We start from the raw sequence: 22,227 nt of genomic DNA on the forward strand, positions 1-22,227 counted from the left end.
TTTGTAGAATATTGACAGGTATCCACAAGTTATTTAACTGAAAAAATCTTTATTGTAGTGTAATTATTTTATATAAAAACTATCACTGATCATAATTATTTTTCTCTTGGAACAAGTGGACATAAAAACTCTAAAAATGACAGTTGTAAAATCACAAACTGCATTGACACATCTATTTACTTGCATATGAGGAAGTGGTGGAGTCTATACGAAACTTTTTAGGTGCGTCCAACTTGTAAAACACATATATATTGAAGCCTAGCTCTTTGGTGTGTCATAAGTAGAGACTTTCTGTTCTATCCTTGTTTAAGGGAAGATTTTTGCCAAAATGTTACCAAATAACATTAAAGAATGCTGCAGCTTCATCATGCGTCAGCCATGTAGTTTTGTGTACTGCCAGTGGCACCAGCTCAAACTCAAGATGCAGCATGGATCCATTACAGCATTGTGGAAAAACACTTGGTCCAAGAAGATGATCACCAATATTACCTTGCCAAATACTGATGGTGACAAATCATCATAAAGAAAGCACTGACGCTAAACCACTACCAATACCATTGGTAATGCATCCAATTTTGTTGTAGTCTATAAATAAAAGTTGTGGAAGTTAGCAAGCCCATTCTTGTGAATAAATGCACAGAATGATTTTTGCTTTTTTCTCATGAACCAGGGAGCAAAAATTCCATATAATAAAAATCCATTCGCAGTAATTCATATGTGTATTGCAGATGATCAAGAAAGTACTGGTAGTGACTTTCATGCAAGCTACGCTTATGTATAGGATACACAATGCAATCTCTTTGCCTACACAATACTGGTACAGTTTCTATTGTGGATGTGCTCAATGTCATATACTATCTCTATGTCTAGTTTCAGTGTAAAAAATTTTAGCACTCCCCCTCTGTTTCCACCTTTCCCATGAAGAAACCCAACTTCAGACAATCATCCAAAAGTTATAGCAAAATTTTATGACTCGGATATTAATTTCCATGAGGTTAACATTTGGCCTTCCAAACATTTTCATTTCCTTGACAGTAACTTGTTACTGATGGGGTATATGACACTATTGTAAAAACTACATTTGACTACATTAACTCCAGTCAATTTAAACAAAGACCAATGTAAGTGAGAGAATTATAGTATTGTCATCTACATGGAATATTTGCACTTCTAAATGTGCATTTTTATGAACTTTTATTCTTCTCCTATCAGAAGTAGCGACATGAAATTTTTCCCTATAGTTTATATTCACTGTGTGTAATAATCTTTGAGTACTACTCCAAATGGAATACAGATATAAAGAAATTCTTGCCAGTAGCAAATTAAAAAAAATGTGATGATAGTGCAATTTTGTTTCCAAAACCATATAAAAATTTTGTTGCTCACAAAAATAATTTAAAGGGTAACAGTAAGTTCTCACCAAACAGAAAAATTGTGCACCCCATAAATTATTTACACTTCACCAGGTTTCTCCATTAACATGTTAATAATATAAAGAAAAGTGGTCTCCACATGAATCAGGTTTTTAGGCACTTCCTGGCACATGAAAACTGTGTTCCAGACTGGTACAAGAACACAGGCATTTGCCTTTCAGGCACCACCCTCTTATTGAATGAACTGGTCAGGCATGTCTCACAACCTGTGTTCAGTCATGACTGTAGCTATCTCCAACTTATGAACTCCTGTTGAAGCTCTCTTGCATACACTGTAGACTAGCACTCCAAAGGGAAAGGATACTGAGCAGAATGACTTAGCCTATGGTTTGGTTCCACAATTTTCTTTCGACCTGCTCTGGCATGTATAGTGTTATGTAACTTCCTAAAACTATATATCCGAAATAAGACTTGAACTCTGACACTTACCTGTTCTCACTGATCGAGGTGTTCAGCCAGTGCTCATAGCCTGCCTTCAGAGCTTCAGTTTTACCAGTACCTCACTCCAAAGTTTCAAGCTAATGGAACTGGCCATACAGAAGCTGTGAGTCTAGTTGTAAATCATGTATGGAAATCTCAGTTGGATAGAGCATTGATGGCAAATGACGAGAGAGTGGCAGTCTGTGCGACAAATGGGTCAGTGAGTTTCACACCAGCACACAACCAACTACATAACAAAATATTCATTCTAGAGATTTTAAGGATTAGAGACAATCCATTAATTAACTGATAGTAGAAATTGGTATTAAATAAAGAAATGATGATTACTGTTCATAAAGAATTTGTTTAATTTGTTAGTTGTTGAGACTGTAGTGTGTGATGTGCCTGGGAGTATAGGGAATGAATTTTTGCAACATGCATTAGGGAATTTAACGTATTTGTGAAACATAAGCATGTAGACTAATTGTTGTTTTGTATACAGTTACCAATAATTTATTTGAGTGTTTTATAGATTATAGATTAATTTTCTGATGGCTGTAAGATCATTAGAAAAACTTAACACCTCAGTATCACAATAAGGGCAGCAGGGTTTACTGAAGGAACTAACTGTTACTTACATGAAATATTTAGTCAAACTAGGGAAAACAGGATTCTCCAGCTGCTCTTACTCTTCATGACAAAATATTTCATGAATGAACTGTTGGATGTCAGTGTCCAATGGGCACAATATTTTGGCAAATGACAATGTTCCTATCATCAAGTTTCCTGATGAACTGACTGCTTGGGGGCCAGTGCATCAATTTTATTTTTTCTGGAAAGGTGAAGGGGTGGGAGGAAAACAAATGCCATGCCAGCCCCCAAGCAATTGTAGTTAGTTCATCAGTCCACATAATGATAGTGATGTTGTCACTTATTGAAATACTGTGGCCTTTGGACAGTGACATCCGGCTGTTCACCTATAAAGTATCTGGTAAGGAAAATATAATTTTTAATTAAAAAACTAGTAGCATAAGTAGTGTAGAACACAAAGATGATTGCTTTTAAGCATTTCCAAATAACTTACGGGAATACAACTAGGAAATGCCCTCAATGACTGCTGTTCTCAAGGATACTCTCCAGCTGCATTTCCATAAGACATTTCAACATTTGATGCACTGGAGAAGCTCAAGTTTCATAAATTTAAGCTATGCACATAAACAAATTATGTCTTGTACAATACTTAATTCTAATCACTCTGATAGGAATCATGTGGATGGTCTATGGGACATGGAATTAATAAACTAAAGAATTTACAACTATGAGTACATTGTTTTGGTGCCATATGAGAAGTTTTGATAGTAAACGATGTTATTTTGGTGATATAAATGTGCATCAGTCTAAATCATAACAGTTGTATGTGTAAATGTATCACATTATCCAATTTATTTTCAAAGACATAACCATAACTTTCACAATTAAAGTGTAAAGCAGTCCACAAAATATGTGTATTACTTAATTGTCATATACACTGCCTGACAAAAAAATGAAGTACCCAGAGGGGGAGGAGGAAACAAAATGAAACTTTGAGGGGTTGAAAAGTTATATGATGTTATTTTGATGGTTACAAAATTAAGTTTACAAAGAACCGGGCAGTATCAGCCCGCTTATTATTATGATGTTGCACCCTCTCTGGCCTCGATACTTGCACGGACTCTATTGGAAGGGTCACAAATCTGTTGTATCTTCTCCTGAGTCAAGCTGACCTGCAACTGTTGTAATTAGTCCTTGATATCCTGGGATGGAGTTGACATCCAGCTGATCCCACACACTGTCTACTGGAGACAGATCTTGGGATCTTGCTAGCAATGAGAGTACTTCAGCATTATGCAGATATTTCTTAGACACAGATGCCACATGTGGATGAGCACTGTCCTGTATAAAAATGGCACCCCAATGCCGTCGAATGAGAAGTAACACGTGAGGGCGTGGGATATCCGTGACGTAATGTTGTTCCGTCAGGGTTCGGGGAGTTACTGCCGGCCCTGACCTGAAGTTGTACACCACGGCTTCCCACACCATGATGCCAGGAGTAACACTACTGTGTCTCTCCAAAACATTGGAATAATGGATCCACTCTCCGGGTCGCCACTATACACACAGACTGCGGTCATCTGGGATAGAACCGCGATTCGGCGCTGAGCACAGTACAGTGCCAATCAGCAGTCTGCACGAACTGGTCATGGCACTGGTCCAAATGCAGATGTTTGTGCTGCGGTTTTAACAGCAGCCATGCCTAGCCCGGCTGCTGCTAGTCTCCTACTAATAGTGCAAGATGATATCGAGTGTTGCAGGGAGTTCATAACTTGTCCTCAGTTGGCATGCACAGATGTGAAAGGGCTACAGAGTGCTCGGTGCACGACACAGCAATCCAGCATTGTGGTGATCAGATGTGCTCGACTGGAACTTTGATAATGAGATGGGTACTCTTGTGTTACCATGCAGTCCAACACTGGGCCACTGTCACATCCGAATGCTCCACGTATCTGGATATTGCATGATTTGACCAGCCACCCAAATGGAGATCCACTATGAGGCCCCTTTCAAACTCTATGATAACACCATCTCACATAAGAACAGAGCATATCCATGTCCTTCTCAGTGACCACTCAGCATCTGACACTGTTCGTGCCCCTTATATACTCTATCAAGCCTGATAGGTAACAACACTAAACATGAACTACACTAATGCAGTCTGGTGGCTATTATACCTGTCACAGAGAATTGCAACCCAAATCATTTACATACCAGCTAATGGTGCATATGTGTGTGAAGCTACACTCACAACTGATGAAGTCTTATCGGTGCTTCACTTTTTGTCAGGTAGCGTAGTTATAAGATATGCCATTAGGAAAGATCTATAGAAAATATAAATGAAAAGAGACCTAATACACAACAGTTAATTCACCTAGGACATCTTATAATAACATATTTGCAGAAGAAAGAATATATGCATGAAATGTGGGTTGACTGAGAAATATCAGTTCTGTGGATTGATGACATTCCAGCAACTTCTGTATTTTCATTTGAGTGAGTGCGTAGCAAGGAGAAGAAACTTAAATTTGATGCCATTAGTGAGGAGGCTTCACACAATTCAAACATTTTCATCGCAATGAAAAGTCTCTCAATACATAGCTGAAGTCCTCATAATAAAGCTACAGTTTTAAGTTTACACTACCAAGTAATAAAATATGTAAGGTCTTAAGAATTTTTGAAAATTGTCATATAGCTTTTTATTTGTTTTGATGTCTTAGGTCCACAAGGGAAAGACATTCTGTCACTGCAGTATAGACATATATTAATGTTTATGATCTTTCACTCTGCCCTTCATTCATATCACTTATTATAAAACCACATGTAGTATTAATATGAAGAGTTTGAGGTCCGTAATTAATATCAGTCTGTTCCTTGTGTTCCAAGCATCCAGTCTGCTAATAGTGTTATAGCCAAAATCCACTATTTTGTGGACCCATTACAAGTGACTTACGGTGAAAATGATGTTCAAAGTCATATTATTCTCATGTCTTTCTAACAAAGTCTTCATTGAAGGTAATGTGCAATTCCAGATGTATTTTAGAGAGCTGCTGAAGCATATAATCTTTAAACTATATAACCTCTGTACTTCCCATTTTCAGCACTGTTGCTGCATATGTGGTATTATAAGCATGAAATTAAATTTGAGTCAAACAGATTATTTTCTAACTAACTCAGATTGATCTTACTTATTTTGATGCCTTTATCAAAATTTGTGGTACAGTTTCTGCAACATTAGGTATGGAAAGTTGTTAAATCCCAACATCATTAAAATACAGAAAGTAAACAACTAATATTTTAATTTAATGACCTGAGGTAATATTTTCCATGCTGGTATGGAGCAATGGCAAGTGGTCAGAATGCTAATAACTTGTTCTTTGAACTGAAAATTTGATTCCATAAATACCAGAAGTAGCGCACTGTATATTATTTCTCTGAAAATATTGCATACTTTTGGTGAATGGAAGAAACATCAGTATAATAAATCCTGATCCATCAATTACAGCCTTCACTCCTGTTGCACACGAGACTCAGGATTATGTTAACTAAACTTTGACTGATAGAGAGCTGGATTCCTAATTTGTAGTCATGCCATTGTCATATCTGCCATGACCTGATGCATACACTTATGTAAAATGTGTTGCCCATTGAGGCTGCTCTAGAGAATGAAGATGACCTTTTATGATAAACCACAAATACTTCTACCTTTGTTAAAAAGACTGTAGGAATATTTTGTTTGTAATAATTTTTAATTGAGGCATGATTAGATAAAATATTTTAGATTTTTATTAGTTTTTGTTTTCGGTTGAAACAACTTCATAAAATGTATCAAGGTAATAATCCATATCATGCTGTGACACACAATAAACTATCTAAAACAATCTCACTAATTTAGCTGCATCACTGGTGAATTAAAACACAATGTTTCTAGGATTATCTACATCCTATTTGCTGACTCGTGGCAACAGACACATTATTTGCTCAACAAGGCATAAACAGGTGTGGCAGTATTCAATTTTGCTCCTTGCGAGGAAGCTGAAGGTAATTCTAGAAATCTTGAATTTTAAATTGTTATTGATGCAGATAGAATAACATGAGTCTTTTATATAGTCGAACTGCAATTAAAGACTTCATAGGCATTTCACTTTGGACCAAACATGTGCATAGTAAATGATGAAAGAGGAATGACTTGAGCATGGCTGTGAGTGAAAAAGGACAGAAAACAGGCACTGAATCTCTAGCTCTTGAAAGTTGTTTTTTTTTTTTTTCCCAGAGTGAAGATATAAGCAGGAGATAGGGAAAATTAAGAGAAAGATGTATAATTTTGAGTAGAAAGAAATTCACTCAAATACTTCGTTTCATTTCTGATTTGAGACTCAGAGAAACCTTTATTTCTCTCAAACTACTTGGCATCTTTTCCTTGAGTTTCCTCTGTTTCCTTTTCTTATGGTAGAAACAACTGTAAAAAATCTGAAAGTTAAAGATGCAATGTCTCTTTTATGTGTGTGTGTGTGTGTGTGTGTGTGTGTGTGTGTGTGTGTTAGTTCTTGTTTAATTGTCCCTTTCCAGCTACTAAAAATTGGGTGTTCCATTCTCTGGTGCGTAGTTTATTGTTACTCATTTAAGACTTTATGTTTTGAATGAGCAGTGTTAGACATTAAGACACATTAATGTATTTTCCTTAAAATTTTCTTGGTGGTCAGGGGGAAATGTTGTTCTTCATCCATCCATTAAAGTTGAAGTGTTCATTATGCAGTTTATACATTCACCACCAGCAATGATTTTTCCCATAAACTTATTATGTTGTGCACTTCTGAGGGTGGCCAACAACCTATTTGTGAATATAGTGAGTTTTGACATTATTCTTTTCTTGTATATAAACGCACCTCTTCATTTTAATTTTATCAAACATGGAATTTCTTAGCATTGTGCCTCTTTTAATCACTAATTTCGCATCTTGCAGTAAATGTATGGTGCTATGTATTCATAACTGTTACAGACAGTGCTTGAAAGATGCCCAGAATGTATGTGTAGACACCAATTATGTAACAACTGTTGCTGTTGTCTGAAAAAGACTGAAATTAGTTTTTATTTTTGATAGCCAGTGGGGTTTCAGTTCAAAAACAGAGTAGAAGATAGTGCTTTACAGACAATAAATTAGTCTAAATAAGTGTAAATAATTGTTTTACTAATGTGTAATTTATGTTCATAACTGTGAATATGGCACTAACAGACTGCCCAGATGTTACAAGCTATAATTATCCTGTATTGTGTGAAGGTAACAAAAACAGACATTAAAAATATCCTCTTACAAACAAATATTAGTCTGACTACTTATTTACTGACTGTTGACAGATTTATGGCTTATAGCAGAGCAGTGGCTTTCTTCATTGTGGCAGAGACTATCTGGCTTGCTTTTTAAGTTTGTATATAAATTCAGTTTTACATGATTATATTAATAATAATGTTATTGAAATTTGTAGAATATGCTTGCCTCATGTAAATTAGAATGGTTACATTCATCCCTAAAGTTGTCAATTGTGCCTCTTATCATTTAATATCCTCTGTCTCTCATTGCACTTTCTTCACATCCTGCCCTTCCCCTCTTCTCTTCTCCATCTATCAGAAAAATTTAACTCTTACTGATTAAGTCATGTGATTAGCATTTAACAAAATGATACTTTTCTCAAGTCTTGTGATTACCACTTAACATAATGATATTTTTCTAGATCAAGTTATTTGTGCACTTTTAAATCCATTTTTCTACTGAGAGTTTTCTTTCATGAATGGTGACTAATTTCAACAACAATTCATTTCCAAGGCAATATTACATAATAATTCTCAGTTAGGAACCAGTATGTCAGCTTAGCCTTATCAATTGCTCACACCCATTAAACCTGATAAGCATTGTTTGGTCCAGTTTGGTGTTGATACGTATTTATTTTCCTTTTAATAACCATATTGTCCATTTTACACCATTTTTATAACCTTTGTTTGGAAAAGTGAGCTAAACCATGAGCTCTAGGCAAGCAATTAATGTCACTATAAATTAGAGTAACTGTCTTTCCTGCATTTACAACAATACACAAAGTGCCATTTGTGTGGTATATTTCATGCAGATGTTTCGTTATGTGGCAAGCTGTATTTATAGTTTTCTAATTTTTGCTGTTAACAGGAGTGGTTTTCTTGGATCACCTGTTCCTGGTCGGAAACGTTTCCCTTCTGAACCACCTCAGCAGCAGTACTGTTCACCAAGCCCTTTGGCATTGCAAAGGTTTTATCAACAACATATGCCTCTTCAAAATCACCATCATCAGGTGAATAGCTATCCCACTATGCAGCCAGCCTTAGCACCTCATCAACTTAATATGGAAGCCGCAGATGACAGTTCGAAATTGGACGATTCCAATGGCTCAAGTGGGGTTGTGAAGAAACGTTTTGCGTCATATTTGAAGTTTCACTTAGGAGGTAGTGAGTCACGAAGAAATTTGCCCCCACCAAGACTTTCTCGGAACATTTCACCAAGTTCAGGTGCAGCTTCTGTTCGACAGTATTCTCCCGCCAGACAGTCCCCGGAGCCACCACCACGGTTGAGTAGGATATCAGCAAACAGTTTAGACGGAGGTGCAGCGGGATCATCGCCACTTACAGTAAGACGTGGCTTATTGGATGTGTCCCCAGTAAGAAGAAGCTTTGCCGAAGGCTCACCTTCTCTTTGTAGAAGGTAAGGCACTCACAAAATACCATTGGTAAAGTAAAATAGTTTTTAATGACATTTTAGTACTGATATTCTTTGTTTGATTACGCAACTGGCCATTAAAATTGCTACACCAAGAAGAAATGCAGATGATAAACGGGTATTCATTGGGCAATATATTATACTAGAACTGACATGTGATTACATTTACACGCAGTTTTGGTGCTTAGATCGTGAGAAATCAGTACCCAGAACAACCACCTCTGGCTGTAATAACGGCCTTGATACACCTGGGCATTGAGTCAAACAGAGCTTGGATGGCGTGTACAGGCACAGCTGCCCATGCAGCTTTACAGGCACAGCTGCCCATGCAGCTTCAACACGATACCACAGTTCATCAAGAGTAGTGACTGGCGTATTGTGACGAGCCAGTTGCTCGGTCACCATTGACCACACGTTTTCAATTGGTGAGAGACCTGGAGCATGTGCTGGCCAGGGCAGCAGTCGAACATTTTCTGTATCCAGAAAGGCCTGTACAGGACCTGCAACATGCGGTCGTGCATTATCCTGCTGAAATGTAGGGTTTCGCAGGGATCGAATGAAGGGTAGAGCCACGGGTCATAACACTTCTGAAATGTAACGTCCACTGTTCAAAGTGCCGTCAATGCGAACAAGAGGTGACCAAGATGTGTAACCAGTGGCACCCCATACCATCACGCCACGTGATATGCCAGTACGGCGATGACGAATACATGCTTCCAATGTGTGTTCACCGCGATGTCGCCAAACACAGATGCAACCATCATGATGCTGTAAACAGAACCTGAATTCATCCGAAAAAAATTACGTTTTGCCATTGGTGCACCCAGGTTCGTTGTTGAGTACACCATCGCAGGCGCTCCTGTCTGTGATGCAGCGTCAAGGGTAACCACAGCCATGGTCTCCAAACTGACAGTCCATGCTGCTGCAAACGTCATCGAACTGTTCGTGCAGATGGTTGTTGTCTTGTAAACGTCCCAATCTGTTGACTCAGGGACCGAGACGTGGCTGCACGATCCGTTACAGCCATCAGGATAAAATGCCTGTCATCTCGACTGCTAGTGATACGAGGCCGTTGGGATCCAACACGGCATTCCGCATTACCCTCCTGAACCCACCGATTCCATATTCTGCTAACAGTCATTCGATCTCAACCAACGCGAGCAGCAATGTCACGATACGATAAACCGAAATTGCGATAGGCTACAATCCGACCTTTATCAAAATCGGAAACTTGATGGTATGCATTTCTCCTCCTTACACGAGGCATCACAACGTTTCACCAGGCAACGCTGGTCAACTGCTGTTTGTGTATGAGAAATCGGTTGGGAACTTTCCTCATGTCAGCACGTTGTTGGTGTCGCTACCGGCACCAACCTTGTGTGAATGCTCTGAAAAGCTAATCATTTGCATATCACAGCATCTTCTTTCTGTCGGTTAAATTTTGTCTCTGTAGCACGTCATCTTCGTGGTGTAGCAATTTTAATGGGCAGTAGTGTATATTGTTTTATTGTGTATATCTCTACTGTCTTTAGAAGACACTTATTTGAATTATTCCTGAAAAATATGTCATAGTCGAAGTGTCCATTTGCTTTCATTAGCTGCATTTACATTTCACGGATGTCACTCTTGGTGGGTAGAAGAGTCACTGCAGTTCTTCATGAAGTTATTCCCTGTAATGATAATTAAACTTTAGTCATTAATACTGAATGCTGGCATTTTATGCTCAAAGCAGTAAATGGATCTGCAAGCAGAAAGTCAGACAACAACTAACTTGAGAATATTATCTGCTATTAAATTAGCCTACCACATTTATGTGTCAGTGACTCTCAACAGTGATCCATAGTTTACATATTTGAAAAGAACATAAAGCTGTAATTTCATTCAGTAATACTTTTGTTAGTGCTGATACATCACAAGTAGTGCCCTTAGAAATGAATCCTTGTGCCTAAGTGTTTTTAATTTAAAATAGCAACGTAGCTCTTCAGATGTGGCACGTGCAACAGTGTTGGGTTTACAGTACTGCTATTGCATTTTGAGACTACCTTTGTTATATTCTATACTATGCCAATTGCCTTACCACAGTGGTAACACTGGTTCCCCGTCAGATCCCCGAAGTTAAGTGCTGTCGAGTAGACTAGCACTTGGATGGATGACCATCTGGCCTGCCAAGCATTTTGGCAAGCGGGTTGCACTCAGCCCTTGTGAGGCAAACTGAGGAGCTACTTGTTTGAGAAGTAGTGGCTCTGGTCTCGTAAACTGACATATGGCTAGGGGAGTGGTGTGCTGACGACATGCCCCTCCATATCCGCATCCAGTGATGCCTGTGGGCTGAGGGTGACACAGCAGCCGGTCGGTGCCAGTGGGCCTTCCAAGGCGTGTTCACACGGAGTTTAGAGCAGTTTAGTTTTGTTATATTCTATGGCTTGAGGACTTACATAAAATAAATTTGCAACAAAACTCACAAATTTCTCACACAAATGTGATAATCAAAGAGTAGCATTTGTCCATCACATTATTTCTTGCAGACTCAGAATGCTGAATCATTTGTGTTTAATGTAACTAATCACTGTACTCTGAGCCAGCTTTGTAAACCTGTCTCCTGAAACTGTGAGCTGCTGTCATTATCTGTAAAGAAACATAAATCACTGATTTCCGTCATCAGTTGTGATAGTTATCTTAGTTGGAAATTAATCCAAAAGATGTCAACTAAAGCACAGGAGTCATTTATCATTATTTTCATAGGTATTACAAACTCCCAGAACATTGTCCACTCATTGTGACTCAAGTGAGCAGTCCTTCCTGAGTGTATATATCCCACTGCAGTAGATTTCTCACATTATCAGCGTGTAATGTGAAAAGAGAGAAGAAAAGCGGGGTGAAGCTTTGTGTGGCACTGAGAGACAGACATGATGGCTCAATTGGTGGTGTGTTACTTGTAAAACACAGGGTTCTAAGTTCAAGTCCTTGTTGTGCACATGCTTTTATTTTTTAACAAAAGGAAATAGACACATTTCTGATATGAGAAAGACCTAAAATATAGCAAAATACCAATTAAAATACAAAAGTACAGCATTAATATGTAATTATTTTAATGCATATGGTCCAATGTCAATAGAATTATAGTGACATAGAATTTCGCTTTTACATTGAATTGATTTACAACACTTATGGTTTCTGCTAGGTAAATTCAAGTAACCAAAACAAACAAACAAAAACTGAAAAAAGAAAACAACAAACTGAGGACATGCAATGAAAAAATTGCAATACATAGGTGAACAGATTGGCTTAACTTTCTTTTACTAATAGTAAATGTTTGTTGGTTCACTTAGTAAATTAATTTTTTGCTACAAGGCAAATAACCCTCCTCATCTGACACTGAATTTGTCATATTTAGACAGATTTGATCAAATATGTCACAGGTGCACTCTTTGTGTTACTCTGTAAATCTTTGAAAATTTATACATATATAACGTAATTGGATAGGTAAAAAACTTACTCACCAGGAGGCGGCAGAAGAACACGCATATAAAAAAAGATTTTGCTTATGCAAGACTTCGGAGCTTGTGGCTCCGTCTTCCGGCAGAAGGATTGAAGAGGAAGGAAGAGGGATGTAGGAAAAGGAACTGGAGAGCTTTAAGAAAAGGGATGGAGCTTGGAAAAGTCACCCAGAACCATGTGTCAGGGGAGATTTACTGGACAGGATGAGAAGGAAAGACTGATTGTTGGGGACTCCACCAGACAAAATTTGGAAAGTTGAGTGATTAAAATTGGAAAATAGGGTAATATTCCAGATAGAGAGTACTGCTAGAACATTGTGCACAAGTAAGAGGGGACAGTGAAAAATAGAAAGGTCAGAAGGTGAAAGATGTAGAAAACTAAAACAGAGTGAAGGAAGAAGTAGTTACTGTGAAAAAATACTGAGATGGAAGAAATTAACATAGATTAAGGCCATGTGTGTGGTGAGCACAAAGGACATGTTGTTGCAATAGTTCCCACCTGCGGAGTTCTGGGAAACTGGTCTCTGGGGGTAGAATCCAGATGGCACATGTGGTGAAAAAGGCACTGAGGTCACGACTGTCATATTGTAGAGTATGTTCTGCAACAGGATGTTGTGTGTTGCCAGTGTACACCTTCTGCTTATGCCCATTCATGCTAACTGACAACTTGGTGGTAGTCATGCCAATGTAAACGGCCAAACAGTGTTTACATTACAGCTGGTATATGATGTGTCATTTCAAAGGTGGCTCCCCCTTTGATTGTATATGTTTTATTGGTTACAGGACTGGTATAGGTGGTGGCAGGAGGGTGCATAGATCAAGTCTTGCAGCAGGGATGGTCACAGAGGTAGGAGATATATGGTAGGGGTGCAGAAGGAGCATAGGACCTGACAAGGATATTGCGCAGATTGGGAGGGCGATGAAATGCCATTCTAGTTGTGGTGGGCAAAACCTCAGACAGAATGGATCTCATTTCAAGGTATGATTTTAGGAAGCCATGGCCTTGTCAAAGTATCTGATTAATAAATTCCAGACCAGAATAATACTGAGTGACAAGTGGTGTGCCCCGAAGTTGTTCTTTGATCAGCAGTACCAAAATTGGATGTGGTGGCCTGGGATATCTGCTTTTGAATTAGGCTGGTGGGGTAATTACATCCAGTGAAGGCTGAGGTGAGAATGATGGTGTATTGCTGTAAAGAGTCTGCATCCGAACAAATACGTTTGCTTTGAATACCAAGGCTGTATAGGAGGGACGTTTGACGTGGAAAGGATAGCAACTGTCAAAATGTAAGTACTGTTGTTTGTTAGCAGGTTTAATGTAAACAAAAGTGTGTAGCTGGCCTACGGTGAGGATGAGATCAACATCAAGGAAAGTGGCATGGGATTCAGATTAGGTCCATGTGAAATTTAATTAGGAAAAGGTAGTTAGGGATTCCAGGAAATTTAACAGCCCAGCCTCACCATGAGTCCATATGGCAAAGATGTCATCAATGTATCTAAACCAAACCAGGAGCTGAAGGTGTATGGATCCCAGGAAAGCCCCCCCTCCCATACGATCCATGAAAAGGTTGGCATAGGAAGGGCCATTCTACTCCTCATGGCTGTACCCCTGATCTGTTTGTATGTATGTCCCTCAAAGGTGAATTAGTTGTTGTAAGTATTAAGTTGATTAAGGTGAGAAGGAAGTATGTCATAGGTTTGAAATCAGGTAGGCACTGACTGAGGAAATGTTCAGCAGCAGACAGACCATGTACATGGGGGATGTTGGTATAGAGGGAAGTGGCATGAATGGTGACAAGCAAGCTGTGTGGTGAGAGTGGGATGGGCATGGATGTCAGACAATCTAGGAAATGGTTGGTATCTTTAATATTCAGTATTTCCCTGCTCTAGAATGTGTTAATCATCTACATCAACAAGGCCATGACTTCCTAAATTCATGCCCTAAAAAGAGATCCATTCTGTCTGAGATTTTGCCCATCCCGCCTAGACTATTTTTTCATCGCCCTCCCAAACTCTGTAATATCCTTGTCAGACCCTATGCTCCTTCTTCATCCATCTCCTTACAATATGGATCCTAGCCCTGTTACCATACCTGCTGCAAGACTTGCTCTATGCACCCTCCGACCACCACCTATACTAGCCCTGTAACTGGCAAAACATGTAATATCAAAGGGGGAGCCACCTTTGAAACAACACATCATATACCAGCTGTTATGTAAACACTGTTTGGCCTCCTGCATTGGCATGACTACTACCAAGTTGTCAGTTAGGATGAATGAGTATAGGCAGAGGGTGTATACCAACAACACACAATATCCTGTGACAGTCATGACCTTGGTACCTGTTTCACCACATGCGCCATCTGGATTCTTCCCCGAGACACCAGTTTCTCAGAACTTCACAGGTGGGAACTAGTACTATATTACGTCCTTGGCCCTCACCTCCCAGGTGGTCTTAATTTACGTTAATTACTTCCGTCTCAGCATTTCTTCACAGGAACTGCTCCTTTCTTCACTCCATTTTAGATACTTTTCTGATCTCTACCCATTTTCCTAAAGCTCTCCAGTTCCTTTCCCTTCATCCCTCTTCCTTCCCCTTCAACAATTCTGCTGGAAAAATGAGCCACTGGCTCCAAAAGCTTGCATAAGTAGAACCTTTTTTTTTTATATGTGTGTTGTGCTGCTGCTGTCTGTCCAATTACATTTTACATATTTAGTTTTTACAAAACCTTTAATAATTTATGGAACTCATAATTTTTCAAAGTCATATGACACTATGTCTAATAAGGCGACCAGCATCAGTCTATTTCCCCCATCCTCCTCACTGCTCCTCTACCTTTCTCCTCATTTTCTCTGTTTTCCTGCTCATACTGCTTTTATTTTGTTGCTAGTATATTAACAGTGTCAATGTTCAGTGCTCCAAGGTAAGACTCACACGATGTGCACTTCATCGTCCAACATTTTATTCATATTTAATATTGCTTTAATTCACTTAGTTCTACATTGTTGAGAAGTAATGTGTGGGAATTTCTGTAGGTATATATCACCATCACCTCCTCAGCCACCTCCTAGAAGATTGTCAGAGAGTACATCAGTTCCTGGATCTCCACAACACAGGCGGGTGGAGCATTTTCGAGCACGTTTCCAGTACACCCCTGAACCTCAACGACGAGTACTGGAGGACCTGTAGAAAAAGTAATAATTTCAGTCTGTTATTAGTACCGAGCCTGGAGCCTGAAGTTATATTGGGCTTATAAATAATGAAATACCTTTTTTTGGGCATATGCTTACAGGATATTATATAAACATCTGTAAGGAAATATATCACTAACCCCAAACTATCAAGTATACAACCTTGGCATAAAAGAAAAGACCGCTTGCTTAAAAAGAATCTATATGTAATGCTTTATTGATGCATGACCATTTTTTGATCTTTAATTGTATCTTTACATTGTGACAGGTTTCATCATCATTGATCAACTCGGTGGTAGTAGATTAACAGGCTACTACGTATGTTTTCTTGCACTCCAACATAATTGTTGTGTATATTGTTTAACAATAAGAAATTAAACTAATGTTGCAAACATGTGAACTTATGAAATATTTGGATGTAGTGTGCTTTTCTTTAAACATAGCCTATTTGAGTTCATATGCATCTGCATTTGTTTCTTCCACTGCTCAAAATCTTTCAGCAGTTATTTTCCATTAGATGTATAGGAATCTGTCAGTTTGCTTTCCACTGATGCATAGAATATGTTTTAAATTGCTCATCTTATGTTACTGAGCTGATTGATTTTGATGAAACTCGTGACAGCAAGTTATTACTGAAAAGTGGATGTTCACTAATATGCCATGCCAAATAGTTCCAACTAATCAGCAGTTATATTTATTTTGTGAACAAATTTCTATTTCCAAAGCAACAATGGACATCAGATCCTGAGTCAAGGGAAAGCCAGCAGATCAGGAGGAAAGAGAAAACCATTAAGCAAAGCTAAGAATAGATATGATTTAAAAACATGATAAGCTAGACATTACTGAGACAGCAGTTGATAAACCACTGAAACGGGAAGAAATTATTGACAATAAAAGCAGAGATGAGACATAAATGGGGACAAACAGTGCAAATAGTGGAGGAGAAGTGATCAAAGGAAGAAAAGGCACAAAAGCCACAAATCATAAAAAATAAAGGAACTCAAGCAAATAAATGCATGAGTAAATGGGAAATGATAAAGAGAAAAGGAGATAGAAGGACAGTATGAAAGAAGGCAGGAAGATTACGATTGAGAATCCTATCAGTGACAAGGTAATAAAGACAGACTGGACAAGAATGGGACATAAAATTGGCCATACGCTCTTTAACTTCTCTGGACGTGTTAACGCGCACACCTTTGTACCTGTCCCTGTGTGCTCTGAATGTGTTCACGTGCGCCACCAGTCCATCTACCTGGTACTCTGAAAGTGTCTACGTGTAGACATGATCAGATTACCATGTTCAGAGCACACAGGGACAGGTACAAAGGCGCACGCGTTAACATATCCAGAGCAGTTAAAGGGTTAAAGGAACTGTCTTTTCATTTGCCATGAAAAACCTAAAACTGAATTTGGTGGATAGGGATTTGAACACTGCTTCTCCTGAATGAGGTCAAGAGTCTCAACCAATGTTACTTCTCACTGAATTAAAGAGTTAGGCAAAGATAGGTACAGTTAACATAATTTGACATCAGTGTGTTATAAGAACTAGGTAGGTTCTGCAAAGTTAGTTTCCATCCATGCAGTTTTGAGTTACTGACAAATGCAGAAAAAAATCCATATTAGTTGGGCAATGAAGCAGTTCCCAAGGCCATGTTCACTATGTTGCAGGTATTGTATCTTACTGGTATGGACTATCTATTATTAATTTTCAGTGATGGCATAGTAATTGTGCTACCACCATTAAAATCTGAACAACACTTGCTTGTCAAATGATATATTACATGGCTTTTCTCACTGGTCCCTTTGAGGAAGCAGGTCTTATTAGTGATGGGACTGAACTATCTACAGGTAGTAGGGTATATAGGACAAGTGTTGTATGGGGGAGGGGAGAAGAGGGAAATCAAAAGAATATTTAACACATGGTCAGGTGATAAGCAAATGGGTTGGAAAGGAACTTAAAAGACATTTCAGGATGTTGTAACAGTAAGAAAATGCTTTACTGGATGGTCTGGAGTGAATAGAGGACTCATCATCATTTTAGGGACTCACAACAATAATAGCTCTGGCAAAGAAGTTCACTGATGCATTCCATATCATGAAAGCATTGTGTGATAAAAGATAAAGTTATTTGTTAGTGTGAAGAAGTATGGATAACTGTGACATTGGTTGACATGTACAAGATACCTGCCCAGAACTGACTAAAGAAGTAATTGGATGAATTTAGGCAGTGTTGAGAATGGCTGTGTGTTCAATTTAAAAAATCAGTATCTGAACAGAAATATTTTCCACAAACCTTCAGGGGAGGGAGAATTTTACATGTCAACTGTCAGAGTGTAAATACTGTTGTTTGTTGGTGGAGTCAGCATATACTGAAATATGGAAGTGACAATCAGTGACATGCAACTCATAATTGAAAATGCTGGTATGAGATTCAGCAAATCTTGCCTGTGATAATTCATTCATGTATTGTAGAAAGTCTGAGCAATTCAGTTCCAATTTGAATTCAGTAAGTGAGAAATGCTGCAATCGTTTCAGAACTGTATGAGAGACAGGTCTGTAATGTCAGTTTCTATGTTTACCCTTAGAAGGTGACAACAGCAGAGAATTAGGAGAAGGCATCTGATTGATCGGAGGATAATGTATGACTCTTTGTGAGTTTTTGTGACACTTTAATGCTTTGATTATCCAGTCGCATGGATATGGTTCTCCGCCATTCCTCAGGTGCATTGAGGATAGGCTAAATCCTAAAATCCTTTCTTACCATATCAAATTTCTTCACAATTATCCCAGTGTGCTCTTTGTCAAACTACTCAATAGTTACTTATTCAGTGCTGAAAAATCTCACACCATTCTTCTTACAAATGACTTTTTATCAGAGGGACATTTGACTATGAATTTCACTGGAGTTTTCTAAGACTTTTTCATCCCTCATATTCCTCTAGCCAACTGACTCATTCCATATCATAGTGAGAGGTCACTGTTATGATCCACGGAACCTGCAAATAGCTAACTGAACTAGCAATCTTACTATTGATGGTATTTACCTTCATAATAAAATTCTTTATGTATGTGTATTCTCTGCATCTGAAAATTTGAACACTCTGCCAATACTGGACTAGACAGGATAGAGTTAATTCAAACCAATAATATTTTAAACCTTTGAGTCCAGCCTTGAGTTTGTCTGTGCTTGTAATACTAATATTTGTCTGGCACGTACAAACACATCAGACACAAGATGGAATTTATTTATTTATTTATTTTTTATTTATTTATTTTATTTATTTATTTCTTGTTCCATAGATCCAGTTAGTGAGTCAATCACAAGGATATGGAACGTGTCAAATTGTACAGGTTTCAATTTAAACTTACAACAAATACAAGGGCATTTCAATGGCAAATTGTACATAGTTTAAGTAAGACATACTATAAATACAGTAACAGATACAATGTCAGCTAGATAACATAACTACCATTTGACAGAAAAAGGAGCTTCAAATAAAGGTTAAAGATAAGAGCACAAAGTTAAATCAGATATTAGGCCTACAAGAGTAAATACATGTACAGCCAATCTGTTGTTACAAAAAGTGTGCTAATGCCCAAATGCACAATAAAATCAATTGAACTACTTCTAGACATAATACGTTTAGTGATGGTATACATTTTCTTTCAGGTATTCATCCACAGTATATTGCCTGGAGGTGGCTTGCTAGATTCATGAGCTGCAGTGTGATCTGCCACTAAAATCTCAAATACAGCTGCAGAGATACTTTTACTGTACTGTACTTTCATATTATGGAGATCATGTTGTTAATATCTGTATGGCATATGTTAATTTTCCATATACGATTTGAATGACCTTAGGCTGAAACTAGTTTTGGGAAATTAAGCTGTGGTGGAATCATTGTATTATAATTTTCACAGTATCAGCATTTGTGGAACCCAGCATGACCATAACATTTGCCTGAAATAATTTTGAATGATAGAGTATATCACCTAAATTTCTAGACTTTTATGAGTGACATTTATTGCCATTCCTGTCATGGATCATTGCTTTGTTGATTTAGCAATACCAATCCAGTTGAATAGCATTCATTTATAGCACTGACTGAAATTGTTAGTATTTTCACTTTTTTCTCCCCACATTTGACTGACATTGTTGACCTTATCTTCAAATTCTAGGTAGCTCCTAGGATTTATCAGAATAGTGCTACTGCTTTCCCCTATATATCCAAAAGAATCATTCACCCCTATATGTCCAAAAGAATCATTCAGCGCATTGTGTGTATCAGGATTTCCATTCTCGCTTGCAGTCAGCTCTGATGTAGAATGTCTAATACACAAGCCAAGTAAGAAGTCAGGCTATATGTTTTTATTCACAGTCTTGATACAGCATGTTTGATTATCGCAACAGTGATGAGCGTTGTTCATGTCAGAATTGATCCAAGTTATTGATTTACTCTTTTGTTTCAAATAGTAATCCACTTTTAAAATGTTAATGCTATATCATGTAAGTTCATCCTATACTTTAAAGTGAGATTTAAAATTTGACCGACAATCGTCCATTAAAACTTTAGCTATATTGTGACTTGAATCGTTACACCTAAATTTCACAGACATTGCTTTTCAAATGGAATACTTCAGTCATGCCCCACAGACTATCTCCCAGCTTCAACCTGCAACTACTTTTCTCCATACATTCCAAACTTCATGAATAGAAGAAATATCAAAGACACTTACTTTTCCAGAGCCTCAGGTTGTTAATGGTGTGAAAGTTTTTGCATTTGGTTAAATATTAATTGTGTTGAACATTTGACTAAGTAGGATAAGTACTGTCTGTGAAATGGATTTGAGCCTCAGTCTGAAAACACAGATTTGAAACTTAAAAAAAAAAAAAAAGAAGAAGAAGCTCCATGAAGGCATTATCTGAATGCAATGGAAATTGATAGATGTGATGTACATGTTCAGACAAACAAATGATTACAATTTCAGAAAAATTGGATGATTTATTCAAGAGGAAGAGCTTCACAAATGGAGCAAGTCAATAACATGGTGTTCCACCTCTGGCCCTTATGCAAGCAGGTATTTGGCTTGGCATTGATTGAAAGAGTTGTAGGATGTCCTCATGAGGGATATCATGCCAAATTCTGTCCAATTGACATGTTAGGGCATCAAAATCATGAGCTAGTTGGAGGGTCCTGCCTGTAATGTGGTTTTGGCAGGCGCGAAGTCAAGAAGTAGACATTCTCACTGTGTGCAGCCAGGCATTATCTTGCTGAAATGTAAGTCCAGCATGGCTTGCTATGAAGGGCAACAAAACAAGCCATAGAATATTGTTGACATACCACTGTACTGTAACGGTGCCATGGATGACAGCCAAAGGGATCCTGCTATGAAATTAAATGGCACCCCAGACAACCGCTCCATGCTATTGTGCCATGGTGGGCGACAGTGAGGTTGGTATCTCACCACTATCTGGGGCACCTCCAGACATGTCTTTGGTCTGGCATCTCATTGATTGAAGTATACTTGTTTTCAGTGATGAATCCCACTTTGGACTGAGCCCTGATGACCAGCAAAGACGTGTCTGGAAACATCACACGCTGTATGGCCCAATAGCCAGGAGTGATGGTCTGGGGTGCCATTTCATTTCATACTGGAGTCCCTTTGGTTGTCATCTGCAACACCCTTAGAGCACAGTGGTACAATGACAATATTCTAAACTCCATTTTTTTGTCCTTCATAGTCATCCTGAACTCACATTTCAGTGAGATAATGCCCATCTGCACATGGCAAGAGTCTCTACTCCCTGTCTTCATGCTTGCCAATCCCTACCTAGGCCAGCAGGATCGCTGGATCTCTTCCCAATTGAGAACTTTTAGAGCAATATGGGCAGGGCCTTCCAGTTGGCTCTGGATTTTGTGGTTCAAACATGCCAATTGGGCAGAATTTGACATGATATCCCTCAGGAGGAGATCCAACAACTCTATTAATCAATGCCAAACCAAATAACTGCTTCCATAAGAGCCAGAGGTGGACCATCGCATTATTGACATGCTCAGTTTGTGAATTTCTGTCCCATGAATAAATCATTCAATTTTTCTGAAATTGCAATCATTAATTTGTTTATATATGCATATTACATCTACCACTTTTTGTCCCATTCAGATAGTTCCTTCATGATACAGTCCTTTATTTTTAAAAGGAGTATATTTGGAGAAATGCTTAACAACGTGCTGTCTTGTATTTCTTATTTATTATGCCCAGTTTCAGTCTGTGACCATCCTTTAGGTAATAAGGAACACAATCACAGCATCACATGTCATACGTGTCTTCACATACAAAGAACTCAGTCTGAG

At 38.3% G+C, this 22,227-nt stretch overlaps 1 protein-coding gene across 1 annotated transcript in view; it reads left to right on the forward strand.

Annotated features, from left to right (window-relative positions):
• LOC124555112 (dual specificity mitogen-activated protein kinase kinase 7-like) overlaps positions 1 to 22,227 on the forward strand; it is a 167,883-nt gene that overhangs the window by 140,331 nt on the left and 5,325 nt on the right. Inside the window, exons 9-10 of the mRNA XM_047128915.1 lie at positions 8,620 to 9,168; positions 15,716 to 15,874. Of these exons, the coding sequence (XP_046984871.1) occupies positions 8,620 to 9,168; positions 15,716 to 15,869 (703 nt within the window). The 3' untranslated portion in view covers positions 15,870 to 15,874. The remainder of the gene's footprint in view (positions 1 to 8,619; positions 9,169 to 15,715; positions 15,875 to 22,227) is intronic.

The sequence above is a fragment of the Schistocerca americana genome, chromosome X, assembly GCF_021461395.2.
Source record: "Schistocerca americana isolate TAMUIC-IGC-003095 chromosome X, iqSchAmer2.1, whole genome shotgun sequence".
Classification (NCBI taxonomy): domain Eukaryota; kingdom Metazoa; phylum Arthropoda; class Insecta; order Orthoptera; family Acrididae; genus Schistocerca; species Schistocerca americana.